At 37.3% G+C, this 21,081-nt stretch overlaps 1 protein-coding gene across 5 annotated transcripts; it reads right to left on the reverse strand.

Moving 5' to 3' along the window:
* Positions 1–3,092: 3,092 nt before the first annotated feature.
* LOC137393713 (uncharacterized) lies at positions 3,093–20,875 on the reverse strand. Of its 5 annotated transcripts, none has more exons than XM_068080381.1 (12): positions 20,722–20,875; positions 20,276–20,466; positions 19,102–19,324; positions 17,386–17,532; positions 16,908–17,063; positions 15,652–15,824; positions 15,018–15,120; positions 14,822–14,848; positions 14,450–14,488; positions 13,458–13,631; positions 13,271–13,301; positions 3,093–3,746 (listed from the first exon to the last, which is right to left on the reverse strand). In XM_068080381.1, the coding sequence occupies exons 1-12, from the start codon at positions 20,780–20,782 to the stop codon at positions 3,677–3,679; spliced, it is 1,395 nt and encodes a 464-aa protein (XP_067936482.1). In that variant the 5' UTR covers positions 20,783–20,875; the 3' UTR covers positions 3,093–3,676. The 5 variants fall into 5 exon arrangements, with proteins under 5 accessions (XP_067936482.1, XP_067936481.1, XP_067936480.1 ...); XM_068080380.1 differs by lacking the exon at positions 3,093–3,746 and adding an exon at positions 8,485–8,597 and having other exon boundaries at positions 16,908–17,057; XM_068080379.1 differs by lacking the exon at positions 3,093–3,746 and adding an exon at positions 8,485–8,597.
* Between the last annotated feature and the right edge of the window lie 206 nt (positions 20,876–21,081).

The following is a 21,081-nucleotide window of genomic DNA, read 5'->3' on the forward strand; positions in this document are numbered from 1 at the left end:
ATTTGGAGCAAAGGGTAAAAGATGTGGCAGACAAGTTAAGAACATTAAGTAAGGCTACTTTAATGGAAGCAAAATCACTGCAGAGAATGTCAGATCTTTCAATAGGATTGATTATGGAGGTGACAAAAACGGAAGAAGCTCATTCGATCCATGGAGCGTGCTGTATCATTCACTTCAACTATGTGGAAAATGGGATTAGTAAATCTACTGCTGTATTTGCTCCACAACGATTTCTGGATGGATCGCTGTCTTATCCAAGTATTATGGTATATCTTGGATTAAAACCTAAGAGTAATGGACAGGGAAGTTACCATGACTTAAGAAGAGTAACAGAAGGAACCTCAACTCCCTCGGACATGAAACGTACTCTAGCCAATCTGAGATCGAAGAGACTTGAAAAACTTATACAACATTTCGAGATTCGTCATCTCAAGGAGTTCAAAGCACCATCTATTTTCCACTATCACAATGTTGGAGCAAGTGAATACAAAGATGGTGAAGGCAATGTGGATGTGGTACCAACTGTAGCATTTTCAACCAAAGTTGATGGAGAGGAAGTTCAAGGAACTTTAACGATGCCTTCGAGATGTGCCCTTTCGTTGAAAGAAAATTATCCGGGTATCATTATATACAAGGGGCTAGTAACATCTCACAATACTCGCGAATACTACGATGTAGTAGTCATGGGACATGAAGAAGCAAGCAGATTTTACGAGAGTTCGGTACAATGCAAAAAGGATCCTGCTATCTCACTTATTTCCGATGACGATGAGTGATTGATGAACAACTCGATACAAACTTCGTTTTAAAGAATGTACATGAACATTTTCTTATATATATTCAATGTTTCATTTATACTATATTATCTTTATTCTGACTTATCTACTTGTACACTTCGTTTTAAAGAATGTACATGAACATTTTCTTATATATATTCAATGTTTCATTTATACTATATTATCTTTATTGTGACTTATCTACTTGTACATTTCATATATTTCAAGTTAAACATAAACTATTTTATTTTTATTGAAACGAAATGATGATGGAAATAATGAATAATACATATAAATATATCTTTTAAAGTGAATAATTTTGTAATAAAACTGATCTTTCATTCAACATATATAAAAAAAACCGAAAATAAAAATCCTTAAAATTCTTAACCATTCAAGAGCTTCAACATTACAAAAACATCAAATCTTCAAAAAAAATAACTTTGTACATAAACACTTTCTCATATATATTCAACGTTCTCAAATATATAACATTCTCCACTTTACACATAAACACTTTCTCATATATATTCCATGTTTCAAATATATAACAATCTTCGGAAAATCAACCCCTCGGTGTCCCAGATATTAACCCCCTCACTCATCCGGTAGGTAATCTCTCGCTCTCCTCGATAATCCGCGAGATCCACTCCGGAAAACCATCCAGCCCTCGATGTCCCAGATATTCACCCCCACTATTCCACCGATAATCGGCGACGATTCGCCCGACTAATCCGCGACGATTCCCCCGACTAATCCCGCGATAATCCGCGTTTAATCGGATGACTCATCCCCCGCTAATCGGATGACTCAGCCACAGATAATCCGCCGATTACACCAGGAGCGGATCCGTAACCCCTCGAATTCAACCCCCTACTCTACACCACAATTTCCCCCCAAACCCCAACATCTCATTCAACTCCACACGATTCAATCTACACCCCTAGCCAATTTAATTCACAACCCCCTTTTTCTATCCCCCCGCTGGATCCGTCACTTTTGTGTGTAGATCTGCTCTCTATATACTACTGCAGTGCATCACTGTTAGCAGGGCATCACTGTCAGCAGGGCATCACTATTAGCAGTGCATCGCTGTTAGCAGTGCACCACTGTTAGCAGGACATCACTGTCAGCATGGCCTCCTTGTCAGCAAGGCATCACTGTCAGCAGGGCATCACTGTCAGCAAAGCATCACTATTAGCAAGGCATCGCTGTTAGCAGGGCCTCCCTGTCAGCAAGGCATCGCTGTTAGCAGGGCATCGCTGTTAGCAGGGCATCACCGGGCTCATACGTTATGGTTTAATAGTGAGTCTTAAAGTTAAGGGTTAGAAATGACACAAATATGAGTCTTTGTAGATTTAAACCTTCATCTAAAAAGCTTAATTACACTGTACTGCCGGCAGCAGTTGATCTTTGCTTTTAAAAACATTTTAAAAGAATATTTAAAAAATATGGTGTGACATAAAGATAAAAGTATTGGTGGTTTGAAAAATATGACTTGCAGTATTAACACAGATAATCTGGCAGCATCAAAGCAGATAATCTGGCAGCATCAAAGCAGATAATCTGGCAGCATCGATGCATTGAGTTACTTGTCTGTGACCTACGCAGCCAGAACTGGGCCATTTTTAGCTAATACCATTAGGTACCAGCATTTTCTATTCTGTAAGTTATGTGCTTACCCATTCTTACACCCGGAGTAAATATTTGATAGGAAGCATGCTAAATGCTGAGACGCACTAATTGCACTGAAATGGACGGTACAAGCTTTCAGAGTTTAGATGTAGTCTTTGCTAGACATCGTCATAACAGATTATAACTGGTCTGACAGAATATCTTCAGATATCTGTCCCACTAATTACCAGCTACAGAAGTGATAAATCATACCAGCATGTGAGATGTTAGAACTTATCATCATCTGAAGAATGTGAATAGGGCCGGAGGTATTAGTACTAGCCAGAAATGAGAGACTGACGACATAAACTAACCCTCTGCTCCTGTTCTTTATTCAAGAACTCATCATAATCATAACAGAATGAACACCCATACCTAAGCATTCCCCAGCAATAAGCACAGCTGGTTATTCATATGTTTGATACCCGCCATTTTGTTGACATGTGACTCCCCATTTTGTTGACATGTGACTGATATAACTAGCAACATCCTGTATCCTCTTACCAATGTCTACCATCAGAGGTTTTAAAAAACCTTAGTGAAAAGGTTTTGCAATCTATTGGAGGAAAAGAATTTTCCTATTGTGAAACTAAATGTTGAGTTGTCTACCTTGGCTGGTCAGCATGTTTAGCCGTTGCCGATTTCGTAAATTTATTTTTGCAACTGCTTCCACAATAGTTTAAGTAATATTACCTAAAATAATATTAAGTCATTTGCTTATCATATTTTTAGATTTACCGAAATAGTAAATTACATACTTTGCTTAAACATATATCCTTGTCAAACAACAAAAACTGATCAGCTTCAAGTGCAGGTGGCGAAGTGATACAACAAGGTTTGCATTATAAACATAAATTCTTTTACAATGTTTTATAGGCATTTATTGCCTAATTGTAGCGAATGATCCCCGTAACATAGTGTTACAATTTATCACCTAGGAAATATTTCTAATAAGTGTAAGTTTCTATGGAAACCACTCACATGACTATCAGGATGATTGTCATGTGAGTGATCATGATTGTCACTAGTGGTGTGATCGGTAGTGTGTGATTGTGCTTAACAATAACAAAAATAATTCTAATACAAAATTATTCTCCTAAAACTAGTGCCTTCAGTTACCGTACCATAGATAGCAGATAGAGACTCCATCAGTTACTCTACCAGCGGTACGGGAACTGAAGGCAGCCTCCACTTTTCTCTCTTGTCCTTTCTCCTCCATCTTTACATCACTTCATCTCCTTTTGTATCATCTCTTCCTCTCTCCCCTCCCTCTCTACCATCTCTTCATAAAATATCCTATCAAGAGAAAATAAAATAGCTATTTCTTAGGAACTTTCCTAGATTTTCTTTTTGTTTTTCATTCAGTGGCTAATTAATTCAAACATCTAAACAGCTGGTCAATTTTAAGTACATTTTATGTTAATCAACTTGGCTTCTTGCTGTGACAATAACATCACAAAATATTCACGGCAACAGTTATACATGTTTGTAGGAAAGAACCAAAATAGTAAATATTTGTCAATTCTTCCAGTCATTGCAGAGGTCAGTTAGTGGAAGAATTGATGGCTGTGTACTCTAAAGATATTTTGTGACCCGTAATTTATGGAACCCAAAGTTCTAGAGCCTCTGCATTCATGCAAGTAGTTGCAAAGCAATGAATAATTTTAATATTTTGGTTAATTGATAATTTTACAGTAGTCTGAAAAATTAATGGACTGCTCTAGAACTTTGACTAGCTTCCGTAAATATGTCGCTGTAGTTGCTAGGCAATGCTTTGACATCGCACCTATTATATATCAAAATGAAGCTCGGGATCTCCTCTATTAAAATGTGTTGTTATAAACACATTTGAATTAATTCACTGCTCAAAATGTAGACTTGAGCTGTTTGTTAGTAAAAAACTGAAAACCAGGTATTTTACCTGGCTTTCAGTTTTTACCTGGTATTTTTTAACTGGTATTTTCAGTTTTTTTAGTATTTTACCTGGTTAAAACAAGGCAATATATTAAGTTTATTACGGTTATAATTTGCTACGTTTGCTATAGTTGGCTGTAAAGAAACTCTGTATGAGCTGGTGGCCTTGAAAAGGTTTATTGTGGTTAGTTTAGGATGCCTTTAGATTGAAAATGCCATGAGTGAGTCACTGACAGTACACCAGTTCAAAAAAGGCCATTTTCTAAAAACCGACAGTTTTTAATGATGCAATATGTATTTAATATATAGTAGACATTCATGCATACATAACATTGCAGGTAGCGTATGTGAAGGTAAGGAGCATGCTTATAACTGGACTGTTTGTTTGCGGCAACTTCACAATATTTTTTGGCATGCTCGACTACTACCCACTGCCAGACAGAGGAGACGATCAAATAGACACTTCCTATGTCATGCTGGAGGTATTGCTGAGAATCATACAATCTCTAGGTTCCGGCGCCATTCTTATAGCGGCCATGGTCATATATGACCATGCTCACCATCACCTTCCCCACCAGAACTACGACTATTCTAGTGAGTCTTGACAAAGATTTAACAATTCTTATGTAACTGGCACAAATTGAAACGGTTTTCTTTATAGAGGAGTGTTATGATTCAAGTTGAAAATATTGGTGTGAGATTCAGGTGACTGTATAAAGTAGCCCGAGGAACTCTGTCAAAAGTTTAAAGTATACAATTTGTTAGAGAATGAAGCTACAAAAGCAGAGGAAAACCATAAAAAGTCTCATGACCAAACTATCTACATGTATTTAGTTTATAATAATTTATTGAAGATTATCTGGCGGGCAAGCTCAGATAGGTTGGACAACTCCCAGTCAGCTGGCTTTTTATTTCATCTTAGTTTTACGAGATAAACAAGACCTATGTATCACAAGCATAAAGTATTATCAATTGAATGTCTACGAGTTTTCATACGCGTGTAAAATGACCAAATAAGTAAGATTGTATTTCTGGTAGAGATATTGAGATTTGGCCATGGTTGTTGCCATGTCTGTGTGAGCTCATGTTCATGTGAGCCCAAGTCAATGTGAGTTCACATAGATGAGAGTCCACGTCGATAGAAGTCCATGTCGATGAGAGTCCATGTAAAAGGGAGTCCATGTCGATGTGAGTCCACGTAATGGAAGTCCATGTCTATGCGAGTCCTCGTCGATGTGAGTGCATGCAGATGTGAGTCCACATCAATGAAAGTCCATGTCGATGCGGGTCTATGTAGATGGGAGTCCATGTCGATGCGGGTCTGCATAGATGGGAGTCCACATCGATGCAAGTCTACATCAATGCGGATCTACGTTGACTTACTAGTCCATGTCAAGACTTGCATAAAATTTAACTTTCGCAGGGACTGCCCGTTAGCTTAGCCAATGCTTCATGTAGTTTAGAATCTAAGTCTATAATTTTCAAGAAAATGTCGGACAGCAGAAACGGCTTGCATTCAGGGCCAGCAGAGTCAAACGCGGCCGAAGCAGGATAAGCACGTAACTACTTTCTGAATGTCATCTTCTCCCATTTTAGATCCTCTACGATCTTTTTCTCATGGTTGAAATCTTGACCACTGGTTGGCTCATGCATGTGGCTGTCTGATTGATTTGGTTACAACCCAATTCTTCTTCATGATGTTAGTCCATCGTTACATCTTCCATCCTTCGCTACGAGTTTGACTTACTTTTATAATTTATCATTTCTTAGTTATGGCTGTAATTAACTGGTCTGTAGCAGTAGAGCGCTGTGATCAGGCCTGTACCGATAGACCTCCTGGCCACCACGGTCATAGGACCGAGCCTTCAAAATACCAACAAAAGCTCAGCCACTGGTAAGACCTCGAACTGGCCGAGAGGGAAACCGATTGATGGAGAAGAAAACCGAGAAAAAACAGTGTGTAGAGCAAAGAGAAAGGATGTAGCATAGACTGTAAATAAAACTATAAAAGGAAGAGGAATCGTTTGTTGAAGTAGAGTCGTACTGCGCACACGCTCTCTGAGTGTATGTTCTTGGTTGATTGCCTGTTATGTATGTATACTTTTATTTAGTAAATATATATTTTATTGGCACTTAACAGTCGGTGTTGTCGTTTGATTACCTTGTAGAGAGTAAAGGTAACCGGCAGTTTTCTTTACAATATATGTATCTATATAATCTATATACATGTAGCTATAAAAGGCTATATTTTAGACCTTTACATGTCTTCAATTAAGCTTTAATTTGAGGGCGGCCTGCAAAACTATTTTTTAGGAATCTACCTCTTTCACACTTTTGATTTTGCTGTTGATGCCTTCCGAAGACAATTAAGGAAGAAATCATGATGGTTTGCTGCCTCACTTTCAGAAATCCAGTCAGTCTTGAATAATTGTTTTTTAATTATTAATTTCATTATCAAGATTTATTCCCTCTGCTGCGTGTATGACCATTTATTCTGAACTAGATTTATTCTGGAACTAAATATACTGTGACCATCTATGCATGATATTTGGCACAGGAGCAATTGTGGCTAGATGCCCTTCCTAACAGCACTAATGATCCTTCTGTGATTTGAACCACTGACCTACTGATTATATGCCAGCACACTAACCACTGAAGAACGGTTGAAAAATAGAAAAACACCGAGCGATGCTCTCCTACAAAAAGAAACCAACACAGAAAAATAAGGAATACCACAAATGATGCCATACATAAAGCCCAGCAAATTACTAGAGAGTACATAAAAAATATCTTGATTCAATTTGCTCCTCGATTGAACCGTCTTATGATTTGAGTTATAATTGAGGAATATACTCTGGTATAAAGATGGCTTTCGGACATCTACTTAATCGCCTGGTATTCTCAAAAGAAAATAAGGTATAACCATCACTGACAAACCTAAAAGATTAGACCGATGCAATAGGCATTTTGTCAGCTTATACAACAATAGTGCAGTAATGTGTTTTACCAAGTATTCCTGTCAATCTATGTTCAACTTGATGAAGAATCATCTCTAGACGAGTTATGAAAGTGATATCCCCTACTCCCAACAAAGCAGTGAGTGATGATGAAGCTTCTAAAGTAAGTGCATTCGAAAATGGATCTGGCACTGCTGGGTTCAAAAACTCCTTTCAGAGAAATGGTTTAACATAAAGATTGTCAGAGAAGCTGTAATAATTACCAAGACATCACTACTGTTGTAACTAAAAAATGATGCCTGGATAACTTTTCTCATAGCTCCAGCAGCTTACAAAATGGTACCAAACTAGTTCGTTGCCTGCGACTTAGATTCAAAGATGTCTTAAAATTAGATCTGAAAGGTTAGAGTTGATCCCAATCAGTAGATAGAATTATTGAAAACAAAGATCTTTGGTGAGGCAACCTCCACTTTTGGAAGTGAGCAGATGAGGCTATAAATCTCATGAAAATCAAAAAGAAATGTTGCAACTCTCGCTTCGATCCAGTGAATAACTAGTACTTTACTACCTGCATAGTACCAGCTATGACAGTAGATAGCAAGTACTTTACTACCTTTCTAGTACCAGCTAAGGCATTGGGTATACCCACTCCCATAGCCACTTGCTACCTGTGTAGTGCCAGCTATGACAATAGGTAGCAAGTACTTGCTAACTGTGTAGTACCAGCTATGGCAGTGGGTAGCCACTGCCACTTGCCACCTGTGTAGTGCCAGCTATGACAATAGGTAACAAGTATTTGCTAACTGGGTAGTCCCAGCTATGGCAGTGGGTAGCCACGAGTCCAGAGGTCTGCAACCTTTTCACTCAAAGAACCATTTGGACCTGTTTTCCGCAGGAAAGAACGCAGTGGGTGCCACAAACCCCCTTTGATATTTTAAATTGAAAAAAAACTACATGTAATGTTTTTGTTTAGCTTTTAATGCTTTTATACCATTTTTACACCATAAAGCGAAAAGGTATAATGTGTATAAGGATTTAATTGTTGAGAAAACAAAATTACACTTTTGAAAAGAACAATAAAATAGCTAATAATAACTTGAACGTAGCTTGAAAATATTTCATTGTTTTTAAGGTTACCTTCAAGGAAAATTACAACTTCATGTTCAATTCAGTCCTTTTTTTAACAAAATGCCGAACTTAAATTCTAACTGCAGCGAATGTGTTACGTTTCTCCGGTGTGCTCTCATTTGTCGCATACGGTGAGTAAGCTGTCAACCTGAATAATAAAAGACAATTTATTCAAACAATGGTAAAATATGAATATATACAAAATAGCCAATTAAAATATTAAGCTATTATACTTGGTTAATGTGATTTTTGCTCCTGAACCACATTGCACAGCGTCTGTATGTCGGGGCTGTACGACGTCACCTTCACCTTTACACAGGATCCCAAGCTGTCATCTGAGAGGCGCATGCGGTGCTTGTTTTTATTAAAGTTTATGTTGGAGAAGACTCGCTCACACACATATGTTGATCCGAAGATAGAGAGGACTCCTAGTGCATACTTTTTTATGTTTATGTAAATGCCGAGAATAGCCTTCCATGTTTCGAACACTAGTTTGTTTGGTTTTGGGAAGTTTTCCATCTCGCTCCATTTGTGGTTCTGCGCAAAAACGGCTTTCTGATGGACAACATCCTCCATATCAGCAGTCAGGCTTTTAAACTTGGACACCCAAATCTCTTTGTCCGCAATGTCAGCAAGATCCAACTCAAGATCTGATTGACTTACTAAACATGCAAATGCAGTCATGTTCAAGTGGGATTGATCAACCCATCTAAAGAGCAACAGAGAAGGATGTGGGTTCTCCTCTCTGAATTCGCAGAAGCGTTTCCCAAATGATGTTTGCATTGTGGCTATTGCAGAGTGTGAATATTCCGTGTTCACCGTGTCGTGAGCTTGTTTGAACTCTCTCAGACTTAGAAAGTGAGACAGTGTGCCTCTTTGTATATCTCTGGCAAATACATTCAACTTGTGCTCGAAAGCCAGCATGTCTTCCAGTGTGTGCATGGCTGTGGGTCCTTTCCCCTGACGGGCAGTGTTAAGCGCGTTAAGGTGCGCTGTTATATCCACCATGAAGTGAAGTTTTTCCAACCATTTAAACTGTTCAAGTTCAGGATATGTGAGCCCTTTTCTGCTCAGAAAAGTTTTTACTTCTTCAAGACATTCAGCAAAGCGTTTTAGTACGTTCCCTCTAGAGAGCCACCAAACCTTATTGTGCATCAAAAGATCAGAATACGTGCTTTCCAACTCGTCCAATAAACTTCGGAATTGACGATGATTTAAACCATTTACCATAATTTTATCGACGATCTGAATGACAACATTCATTACATCTATGCAATCTGGAAAAAAACGTTTAAGCACATAAGGCCTTTTGGTGCAAGATACAGTGGAAGGCCAGTAGCTTTCTGTCCAGTGACGTGTTGCAATGACTTCTGCAACAAAACCCTTCTGTGGCCCTGTCATGCTCGATGTGCCATCAGTTGCCACTGACACGAGGTGAGTTGTATTTATTTCTGTGACTCGTAAACAATTCAACAAAGCCCCGCAGATGTCCTCGCCCCTTGTTTAGCCTTTCAATGGTATTAAGTCGATTAATTCTTCCTAAGGCCCATCATCATTTACATAGCGGTAGAACAGCGCTGTTTGTTCGATATCACTTTTTTTCTTTAGGTTCATTACAAGCAATTAAGTACGCCACAGCTTTATTGATGTCTTTTATTTGCTGTCTGGTGATGTTTTCTGCCATTCGTATGGTCCTGTCTTTGACCATCTTTGCAGACGGCATATATCTGATTTCCTGCACAATTTCAGTCTTATTTTTAAGTTTGTGAACAGATGCTCAGAAATCTTAACGAATTATTCTTTTATATATTCTCTGTCGATGATCGGCTATTCATGCCTGGCTATTTCTTGAGCGGCCACTAAACTAGCCTACGTCGTTGAATTTGCGGACTTCACCCACTTCTTGAATTGATTCTTGCTAAAATTAGCCTTACGCATCAGTTCCGAAACAGCCTTTTTTCTCTCATCTCCCTCTGGGTATTTTGAGCAAAGGCTGCGCGTTTATTCTGAAAGCATCTTGCGTCACATTTTGTTGACTTTTGGTTGTTTGCAAATTTCTCACCACGTATTAAGCAAACTGGTGAACCAGTCTCATCAGCAGTGAAAACAAACGAATCAGCCCACGTAGGATTAAATTTTTCATTTTCTTTTGTCACTTTTTTCTTAGTATTCGCCATAGTTTGCCTACCTGGGGTAAAAAAATCAAGTTGCGCCGGCTAGTGTAATTTTGGCGGTTTTATTGGCGCATAAACAATGACGTATAACAAAGGACAATGTTAGATTTATCACCATAATTACAAATTTTTAAATTATATTACAAAATCTAGTGATAAAACTTCTGCATTTTTACGAATTACTTGGCAAATGGTAAAAAAAGGAAAAAAATAAAAAACTCCAAAATCAGAGAGAGAGTCGCAGCGAAGGGATGAAACAGCCGCATGCAGCTCCGGAGCCGCGGGTTGCCGACATCTGCACTAGTCAGAGATGAAGCAGCTTTAATGATTGTGGGATGTTGTGGCCAATGAATAATTTGGTAACCATGGATACCCAGAAAATTTAGTATCTATGTCTCAGTGGGTGATGAGCGGTGATACAAATCATATTAATATGGCGCCTTACAGTGCCTCGCGTTGCGTGTTCACAACTCGAGTTGTACAACTCGAGTTGCCGTGTTGTCCAACTCGAGCTGCCGAATTGTACAACTCGGCCTGGGTTTTTGATTAACTCGAGTTGTGTTATACGCAAAACTACACGGGTTTGTAAAAAAGCAAAGTGAGTAATTGGGGTGTCTCATTGACAGAACATTTACAGAAATTTAACACTCTTAATTTAAATGTATATACACATTTAAATTATATTGGCGATATTCATTTCTATAAATATAAAGAGACAAAAACAATTGTAGAATGTAAAAAGCAAACTAAAAGACAATCTATATGAGAGCCGAGCAGCAAAATTTTTTTCCCAAACAGGTTTACATACGGCAGTAAAATTTTGGCTCATGATTGGCTTTAGTAATTGAGTTTTAGTAATCAAAACCTACATCATTACATTGAAATTCAATAGTTATAATTAGAGAGGAACACAAAATTCCAAAATTGTATTCAAAATGGCTTAAATTAATGAGTTTTAAGTGAGTGCCTCTTACGTTTTAACAGCACTTTTTGAATGATAGCATCAGTTTTGCTACGTTATTTAGAATTTTGAGTTCCTTTCTTATTAAAACTATTGATTTCTAATGTAATGATGTAAGTTTTGGTTACCAAAACTCAGTTACTAAAGCCAGTCATGAGCCAAAATTTTACTGCCGTATGTAAACCTGTTTGGGAAAAAGAAATTCGCAGCCAGCCGGGCAACTTCTTTTTCAAATGAAAAAAGAGTCATCTCTCTAGAATCTGACAAGAAACTGAATGAACACCGAAAATGAACATAGAAATTATTTTAACGGCGTTTAATGATGCACACAAAAATTCCATATTGCTAGAGAAAATGAAACGATGAGATGTTCTCAAGCCGAGTTGTTGAACTCGAGTTGCTGTTGAATATGGCGCTTTACAGTGCCTCGCGTTGCGCGTCACAACTCGAGTTGTACAACTCGAGTTGTGAATGCGCAACGCGACTTTTCAAAAGTAAGGTGCAATATATTGGTATTACGGTAGCATAACCGTAGATCTGGTTATATTAACAATGGTACATCAATAGGCACCCGTTAGCTAATAGAAAGTAAACTATGTACGTACTGTAAAACTAGAACTAATTGCGAATTATTAAAATTATACTGTGCCGAGTTGTGCAACTCGAGTTGTACAACTCGAGTTCACCAAAACCCAAGCCGAGTTCTTTCAACAGCAACTCGAGTTCAACAACTCGGCTTGAGAACATCTCATCGTTTCCTTTTCTCTAGCTATAAGGAATTTTTTGTGCATCATTAAACGCCGTTGAAATAATTTCTATGTTCATTTTCGGTGTTCATTCAGTTTCTTGTCAGATTCTAAAGAGATGACTCTTTTTTTATTTGCAAAAGAAGTTGCCCGGCTGGCTGCGAATTTCTTTTTCCCAAACAGGTTTACATACGGCAGTAAAATTTTGGCTCATGATTGGCTTTAGTAATTGAGTTTTAGTAACCAAAACTTACATCATTACATTAGAAATCAATAGTTATAAAAAAGGAACACAAAATTCTAAATAACGTAGCAAAACTGATGTTATCATTCAAAAAGTGCTGTTAAAACGTAAGAGGCGCTCACTTAAAACTCATTAATTTAAGCCATTTTGAATACAATTTTGGAATTTTGTGTTCCTCTCTAATTATAACTATTGACTTTCAATGTAATGATGTAGGGTTTTGATTACTAAAACTCAGTTACTAAAGCCAATCATGAGCCAAAATTTTACTGCCGTATGTAAACCTGTTTGGAAAAAAAATTTCGCTGCTCGGCTCTCATATAGATTGTTTTTTAGTTTGCTTTTTACATTCTACAATTGTTTTTGTCTCTTTATATTTATAGAAATGAATATGCGCAAATCTCGCCAATATATAATTTAAATATGTATACATATTTTAATTATCATTATTAAATTTCTGTAAATGAGACACTCCAATTACTCACTTTGCTTTCTTTACGAACCCGTGTTAGTTTTGCGTAACACAACTCGAGTTCATCAAAAACCCAGGCCAAGTTGTACAACACGGCAACTCGAGTTGTGCAACTAGAGTTGTACAACTCGAGTTGTACAACTCGAGTTGTACAACTCGAGTTGTGAACGCGCAACGCGAGGCACTGTAAGGCGCCATAGAATTGGCTAAACTTTACTACTCACTGATAATTTGTTGTGTCATTTCTGTCTTCACCTACAAAATAATTAAATGAATTTAGGGCTTGTGTCTTTTCAATAGAGAGTATATTAAATATTTTAAGAGGCAGGTTTACGGAAGTAACTGGTACAGAGGCTAAACAAATTAGTTTCAATGAAAATACAAAAAAGAACAGCTTTTGTTGATGCTGACCTGACTGTTTTGCCTGTGCAGCTTTAGATTTCTTAACAGACGATGAACCTTTTCTGTGCCTCCAAAGGACAATTCCTCCAACCATGACTGCCACAACAATCACCACAACAACCACAATGATCGCTATGACCCAACTCTTGAGACCCTCTTTCTCACCCGTTGATCCAGATTCAGCTGAAAGAGACAGTTCAACACGTCTTATATCATTAGTTTTTAAGTTTCGAGGAAACCTGGTACACCTGTGTCACCTATACCCAGGCACGTGATTTGAGATGCAACTTTATGGTATCTTCAAGGAAATGCCACAAATCATAACATGTTTAGCATCCACGTTATTTAGTGCAATTAAATATGGAACAGATGATAATAAAGCTGTAACAGCTAACTTATAATTTTATGTTAAAGGTCATTATAATTAATCCTAAGGAGTAACAACAATAACCAAGTACAGGTGTGGCTTTTTAGAGGTCAAGGTCATTGACCTTGTGCAATAGTTAAGGCGATTACAACTCACTGTTATTCCGTTGCACATAATTCTACAGATGATTCTGATGGGAAAAATTCTGATAAAAATACAGTAATCATAGACCAGTTTGTGTTAATCAGTAGTCTAGGCCAGTCAATGCAGTAATCATAGAGTAGTCTATGCCAGTCAACGCAGTAACCATAGAGTAGTTTATGCCAGTCAATACAGAAACCATAGTATAGTCAATACCAGTCAATACAGTAACCATAGAGTAGTCTATACCAGTCAATGCAGTAATCATAGAGTAGTCTATGCCAGTCAATACAATAACCATAGAAGCCTATGCCAGTCAATACAGAAACCATAGTATAGTCAATACCAGTCAATACAGTAACCACGGAGTAATCTATGCCAGTCGGCTAGCCTGAAAAACTCTCTCAACTAATACAACCTGCACAGCTGAGTTGTGTTGAGTTGAATAGTATAAAAGTATATAATAATAGAGGTGAGTATGGGAAATACTCACATGGGTTGTTGTCTCCACCCGTCGTTGTAAAAACTCCATCTAAAACATATTCAAACCCATGTTAATATAATCAAGCCGCCCATTGATGCTTGTTCATAAAGAGCTAATATATTGTCAGTGTTGTCTTAGTTCTCAGGCTATAGTAGAACAGCGGCCAGGCAACAGCAGGAGAGGTTATAGGAACGAAACAGCATAATGAAACAGCATGCACAAACTTTACACGTTAGTGTACAAATCTTTGGTCATATATGGTAGAATCAACTCAATAGTCAACAGACGTACATTGCTGAAGAGACATGACAACTTCTGGAATACAAATAACAAACAAACAAATGCACGCAAAGCATCTAGAGGACTAGAGGAAAGCATTACCATTTGCTGCAGTCTTCGCTGAGATTTCTATAGGAGAAATAAAACAGCATGAATCCTTACCCATATAGCTGACATTGTTCAGCAGCGGAGAAACCTACTTCACTTGCCGCAGAGCAGGACATGAGTAGATGTTTATGTATGTGTAATGCTGCAGTCGCTAAGTGTGGAGGATTATTATCATTGAGTTAGTTCTTACCTGTTATTATGACATTATAAACTAGTTGGGCATTTACTCCTGTAGACGGGTTCTTCCCTATGACTCTATACTGGACTGAGCTGGAAAGTTCCTTAGCCTCTTCCTGTAATAAATGACAAGTTTTAACATTGTCTGAGTCATAATGATTAAAACACAGGAATTAACTCTGACAACAACACCCTGTGACATGAGAGGAGCGGAGATTTCAATACAGATGAGTCAAGAGAGCCTTTTATAAACCTTATCTCTGCATCTTTCTATCAAATCACACGAGAGCAAATTGGGAAAGATGTATTACAACATGTTCACTCACTACATACTGAAAGAGATGTACATGAAATGACATGAAAAAGTATTGAGACTCTTGAGACCTGAGAATCTCTTGGGCAGCCCAACACCTCGGCAGCGCAAACAGCTGAAGAACTTATCTACATTTCTCATAGCTGATACATTTGCTTACAGCTTGTAGTTCATGGATGGCCAGAGAAATGGTTTTGAGACAAAAATCAAGTTGCTCTGCAATAAAATGAAACAATTATAAAAAAATAAGAGCTTTGCAAATAATAAGATTTGTAAGTCAAAAAATATTGGTACCACTAGTCATTGGATCCTGAAGTTGATGCAATTATTTTACCTGTGACACAGTCAACAAGGCTGTAGTTGCCAGGGTGGTATTAGAACTACTAAAATACCACTTGTATTCTGGCTCTGGGTAGCCTTTCATTGTACCATCCAAAACTAAATCAACACCGGACTGCTTGTCATAAGTCATTTTTTGTGGTTCATCATAATTTGGTTTGGGACCATCTAAAACAACAAAAATAGCTGTGCAGGTGTATTTATATTTAGCATACTATCTCCAATCTGTAGTCACTGTATTCCTAGATAGTTTACTACTTGTAAATTATATAGTCAATGCATTTCTATCTAGTGTACAATCTCTATTCTATATAGTCAATGTATTTCTATATAGTGTACCATCTATACTTTATACATTTACTGTATTTCTATTTAGTGTACCATCTCTACTCTGTAAAGTCAATGTATTTCTATACAGTTTACTACCTGTACATTATATAGTCAATGTATTTCTATCTAGTGTACCATCTCTACTCTGTATAGTCAATGTATTTCTATATAGTTTACTACCTGTACATTATATAGCCAATGTATTTCTATCTAGTGTACCATCTCTACTCTGTATAGCCAATGTGTTTTATCTAGTGTACCATCTATACTTTATACATTTACTGAATCCCTATCTAGTGTACCATCTCTACTCTGTATAGTCAATGTGTTTTATCTAGTGTACCATCTCTACTTTATACATTCACCGTATACAGATCATAAATAGCTGAGTTATTAGTGAGGCAGTGAACAGCAGGTAGATAATAGAGTTGTCATGTTTATATCTCTTATAAACTTGTGACCTTATCATACAGATGACATAGTTTAACTGTATCATTGGTAGAACTACAAGTAACTTTCATATTAAAATATAACTGTATTATTGAGGTGTGGGATGTTTATTGATATCCTCTGATATGAAGCATATAAACAGAATCCTTGCACACACATATCTTAGGGCTTGAGAGAGACAAGGACTTGCTAATCAGTAATTTAACTATTAGAGAATGTTGTTTTCCATTAATAGTGGTTCTGGGTACAACAGGAAGGAAGGAGGAAAAATGGAGTTCAAATCGAGTTTCTTTACTAGATATAATGTAACTAACTACCAGCTTCCTTTTTTCGATAGAGACTGTGATCGGCTTTGCGTGACACATACCCACTATTTCTTTTACTCTACATGGAGAGCTAGCGAGAGGGTAGCAAGGTATCTGGCACACCCCCAAACTAGTGAATAACTAGATCTATCATTGAGTTACTTACATACAACGTTGAGGATAACTTCTGACTGTACTTTTCCATAAGGATGATCTGTTACTCTACATGAGACTGGGAAACCATGATAGGAGGAATCAGCACTGGCAATAGTCCAGGATACAAAAGTACTCTGGAGCAGGGGAGATGATGCTGTCACTTCAACTGTAGAACAAGTTATGGCGTTGTCAAGTTAATTATTGTTTCTCATGAAGCATTTCAAAGTATTGAGATGCGGAAGTATTTAAAATTAAAATACAGTTTGTATTAGTTCAGTGATTCAAAGCTAGCGCTTTTAAATTTCCTTAAAACAACAGACATGTAATTCTAACATTTCATAAATATTCTCATTTCTTTTTATACTATTTTCTTTGGTGTAAATATGAAAGAATCTGATTATATTGATTATGTTCATTCATCGAAGAAATAAAATATGTTCTGTCAAGTCACATAGGCCTACTTGACAACCGCACAGATTCCATCTTACCATCATCAGAGACTGCCTTAGCAAGGCCTTTAAATTCTATGGTAAGTTTTGGAGCAGGCATTCCACTGCTGGAACAGGAGATGGTGACTGATGTTCCTTCATTCACTGGAGTGTTACTTAGCTGTATCGTAGGTGTGTCAGGCTTACCTGAAAAAAAGTATTAGTAGATGTACTCAAGTATACAACTACAATTATCTGTTTTAATTAAAGGTCGACTTGCAACAAAATTCACATTGCAGTTATTTGGTATCAAAAGATTCACCATGTCTTACTCTGTTGTGTTGTAGGTGCCACATATGTGGAAATATGATTACAAGCTCTTAAAAGCTCAAAAACGAAAAGCCGCCGTAGATCGGAATCTCTTTATTTCTCTGACGTAGTCATTATAGTTTGGTTATTGTCTTGTCACGTGATGTTTTCAAGTGAATTGAAAGGCCAATAAAAAGCTCAATATAAAACTTATCGTAGCACTAGTTTATGACAAACATTTTGGGTTTCACAGAAAACCCCGTATCAAAATAGATGCTCGCTACTTTACAGTTTTGTTTCGGCTTGGTCTAATCGGCAAGTCGTAATCTGATCATGTGACCCAATACTTCGCAAATAATTTCTGCAGCACTCTTCGATTATCACAGGTGACCAACAGGCTCGTCATGATTATCAGACAATGATATGTACACCTTCAAAAAAAAATTAAATGATTTTTTACGGTAAGTTATAAGATATCACTACTAAAAGTGACAGCATTACAATGATGATAAAACAGACGCGCAAGAACAATAGACATGGTTTTATTGAATGCGCAAAGTACATTTGTGAAAATATTTCGTCGAATAAGATTGCATGAAAGTGTAAACAAAAACCATATACCACAACTACGTTACATTTGAACCGTTTTGGAAAGAGAATCCAAACTACGGCGGTCTCGTGTGGCTGCGATTAACTGTTGGGTTTTTAGCTTTTAAGAGCTTGTAATCACATTTCCACATAGTTGGCACCTACAACACAACAGAGTAAGTTATGGTAAATCTTTTGATATCAAATAACTGTGATGTGAATTTTGTTGCAAGTCAACCTTTAAGCGATAGATCAGCCAATAGCATTTTATGTACCTACTACAGTCTGGTTTGTAAAATAGTGATTCAGAAACAGACAAACAGGTAAAGGAGAAGTTGTGGAGGGTATAAGACTATAACAAATAGTCTTCGATTTGTATCTGCTGACTCGCTATCTTGTTATATTACTGCTGCCTACTTTGAGTTATCACTCTACTTCTTCACCTCCTGTAGTACCTACAATGACTCTACCTCCTACAGTACCTACAATGACTCTACCCTCCTACAATACCTACAATGACTCTACCTCCTACAGTACCTACAATGACTCTACCCTCCTACAGTACCTACAATGCCTCTACCTCCTACAGTACCTACAATGACTCTATCCTCTTATAGTACCTACAATGACTCTATCCTCTTATAGTACCTACAATGACTCTACCCTCCTACAGTGCCTACAATGAGTCTTTACTCCTGCATTACTTACTGTGGCTCCCTACTCGTACAGTATACTGTCACTCCTTACACTCTACAGTACCTACAATGACTCTACCCCCTACAGTAACTACTGTCACACTTCAGCCCTACAGTGTCTACTATGATTCTCACCTCCTACATTACTCCCAATGACTCTTAATATAAACCCTGTAGTACTTACTGTGACTTTTTAGGGTAAAAACTGTTGAATAACTGGAAGTCGCTGTGGTCAACAAAATGTAATTGCACCTGTAAGCCTCTTGTCTAGTTAGAGGTAAGGAAAAGGTAAAATCAGAGAACTGAAAGTTTTCGTCACATGTTATGGCATCTGCTGCTATGCCTAGGGAAGAAAATGGGATGTCTGATGTCTGTCGAAAACTAGATGAGAAGAAGCTGCATTTACCCTAAAACAAAATCAATCTTTAGCAGTTATTTTTGTTTAAGTCAACTCAACATTTGGTGTCGAGAACACAACTCTCAAGGATGTAAAACAATAAACCTGTACAACCAGCAAACTCTTCATACTTGACTTTGCGAGTCAAATGAAATTTTGATTTTACAAGATAACTTACCACAACCTATTAGATGTTTGTTTTTATTATCATAGTTAGAGAGGGCAGCAATGAATTTTATATCCTTTTTTCAACCTTCTAAATTATTTATAGAACAGAAATAGGAGAAACTGCAATATGGTGAGATGAACATGTCTTTTTCTATCGCGTACTCAGGGTATTGACACACAATCAATGTATTACAACTGATAGAATGATTCCAAACTGCGGTATAGCGAGAGACCCTACCAAAACCATGAACATTTTTGTTAGATGTTTTAAGCTATATTGACCAAATGAAATATACAAGTTAATCTATAAGAACATTAACAATGTTATAACATGAGATGGGTACAAATTACAAACAGCACGTTGATTGGTTACTCTGCTATTTTACCTGCAACATGTATACATGACACTATGTGAAGGTAATGAAGGTATCAAACCATAGTGGTATACTGTTATCTTGAATGGGAGTCAAGACACAGAAGCCACATACTTTCTTTGAACAATGAACATAATTTGACTGACTGTTATGGCTTCTTTTATGTTTGGTCAGTTACAATAGCAAAACTTCTCCCTAGCTCTGAACTCAGTCAGCTTCCAGTTGCTGATCAGAAGAGGCAATAACTTTGGCTCAAATAAAATGCAATTAAGTGGCATCTTGTGGGTGTTGTTCCCTGAATAAGGACTACCAAAGTTCCATGCAGTAACATCACAAGTAGGAGCTTAACGCTGCCTAAATCAGTACAGTAAAGAATAGTATAGAAAATATAGTATAGAAAGTATTGAACAGCCCATTACCTCACTAGTCCATGAACCATCCTCGGATTGACTTTCAAGCTCCATTGCAAAATCAAATTCTTCATCTTCAATATCTGGAGCAACACATCGGAACTTAAAATTACTTCCATAGAGCTTATTGGCTGGTGACACAATGGTAGAAAAGCCTGAGCTATCCATCAGAAGAATTGAGGGAACATCTTGTGTAGATGCTGAAAACATGAACAAGACTTTGGTTTCTTACTCTGCATTCAGGTATAGCTAAATCTAGTTTAACTGTTTCAATACATTACTACTGTCAGCTCATACTAGAAGACATCCATAAATTTAATACATATCGTTTTTTTTCGAAGAAGGCAGTGTGTTCAGGTCTCTTTTATGATCAGAAGAAGCTGTAACAAGGTAAAACTCTATTTGTGTGTATACACGGGGCTGGAGAGAAGTCAAAGAGAGAAATACCATCTTACCTTGACATACTATAAAGGCAAAAACCAGCCAATGCAGAGAAACCACCTTCTTCAGTTCCATGTCTTTAGACCTACAGCTGATCTAGCTAAAGCTTACAATTCTTTCTCTTATTAGGCTGTAGTTAATCCAACCAATCAAGCCTTTCAATAGCACTCCTTTGGTAATCACTTTAGCATCTGACAAGAATAGAAGTCTTTCATTTCACCTGCACCAAAAGTAGTTAAATTCTATTGGCTGATCATCCAAGCATAGCAAGGTCACATGACATAGTTTATTTTAAAAGACTGACAACTTCAAATTACTATACAATTACTATAGCTTTTCTTGTTTGGATATTTCTTTTTCAATGTTCTAAAGAT

The sequence above is a fragment of the Watersipora subatra genome, chromosome 4 (assembly GCF_963576615.1).
Source record: "Watersipora subatra chromosome 4, tzWatSuba1.1, whole genome shotgun sequence".
NCBI lineage: Eukaryota > Metazoa > Bryozoa > Gymnolaemata > Cheilostomatida > Watersiporidae > Watersipora > Watersipora subatra.

What these genes read in the sequence shown, in the direction of transcription:
- LOC137393713 (XM_068080379.1), bottom strand. Translation starts at nt 20,782, where the DNA reads ATGGAACTGAAGAAGGTGGTTTCTCTGCATTGGCTGGTTTTTGCCTTT. An exon ending in TTTTACCCTAAAAAGTCACA is followed by an intron (nt 17,533 to 19,101) that starts GTAAGTACTACA and finishes ACTTTTTTTCAG; the next exon opens with GTAAGCCTGACACACCTACG. An exon ending in CCTTGTTGACTGTGTCACAG is followed by an intron (nt 15,121 to 15,651) that starts GTAAAATAATTG and finishes CATTTATTACAG; the next exon opens with GAAGAGGCTAAGGAACTTTC.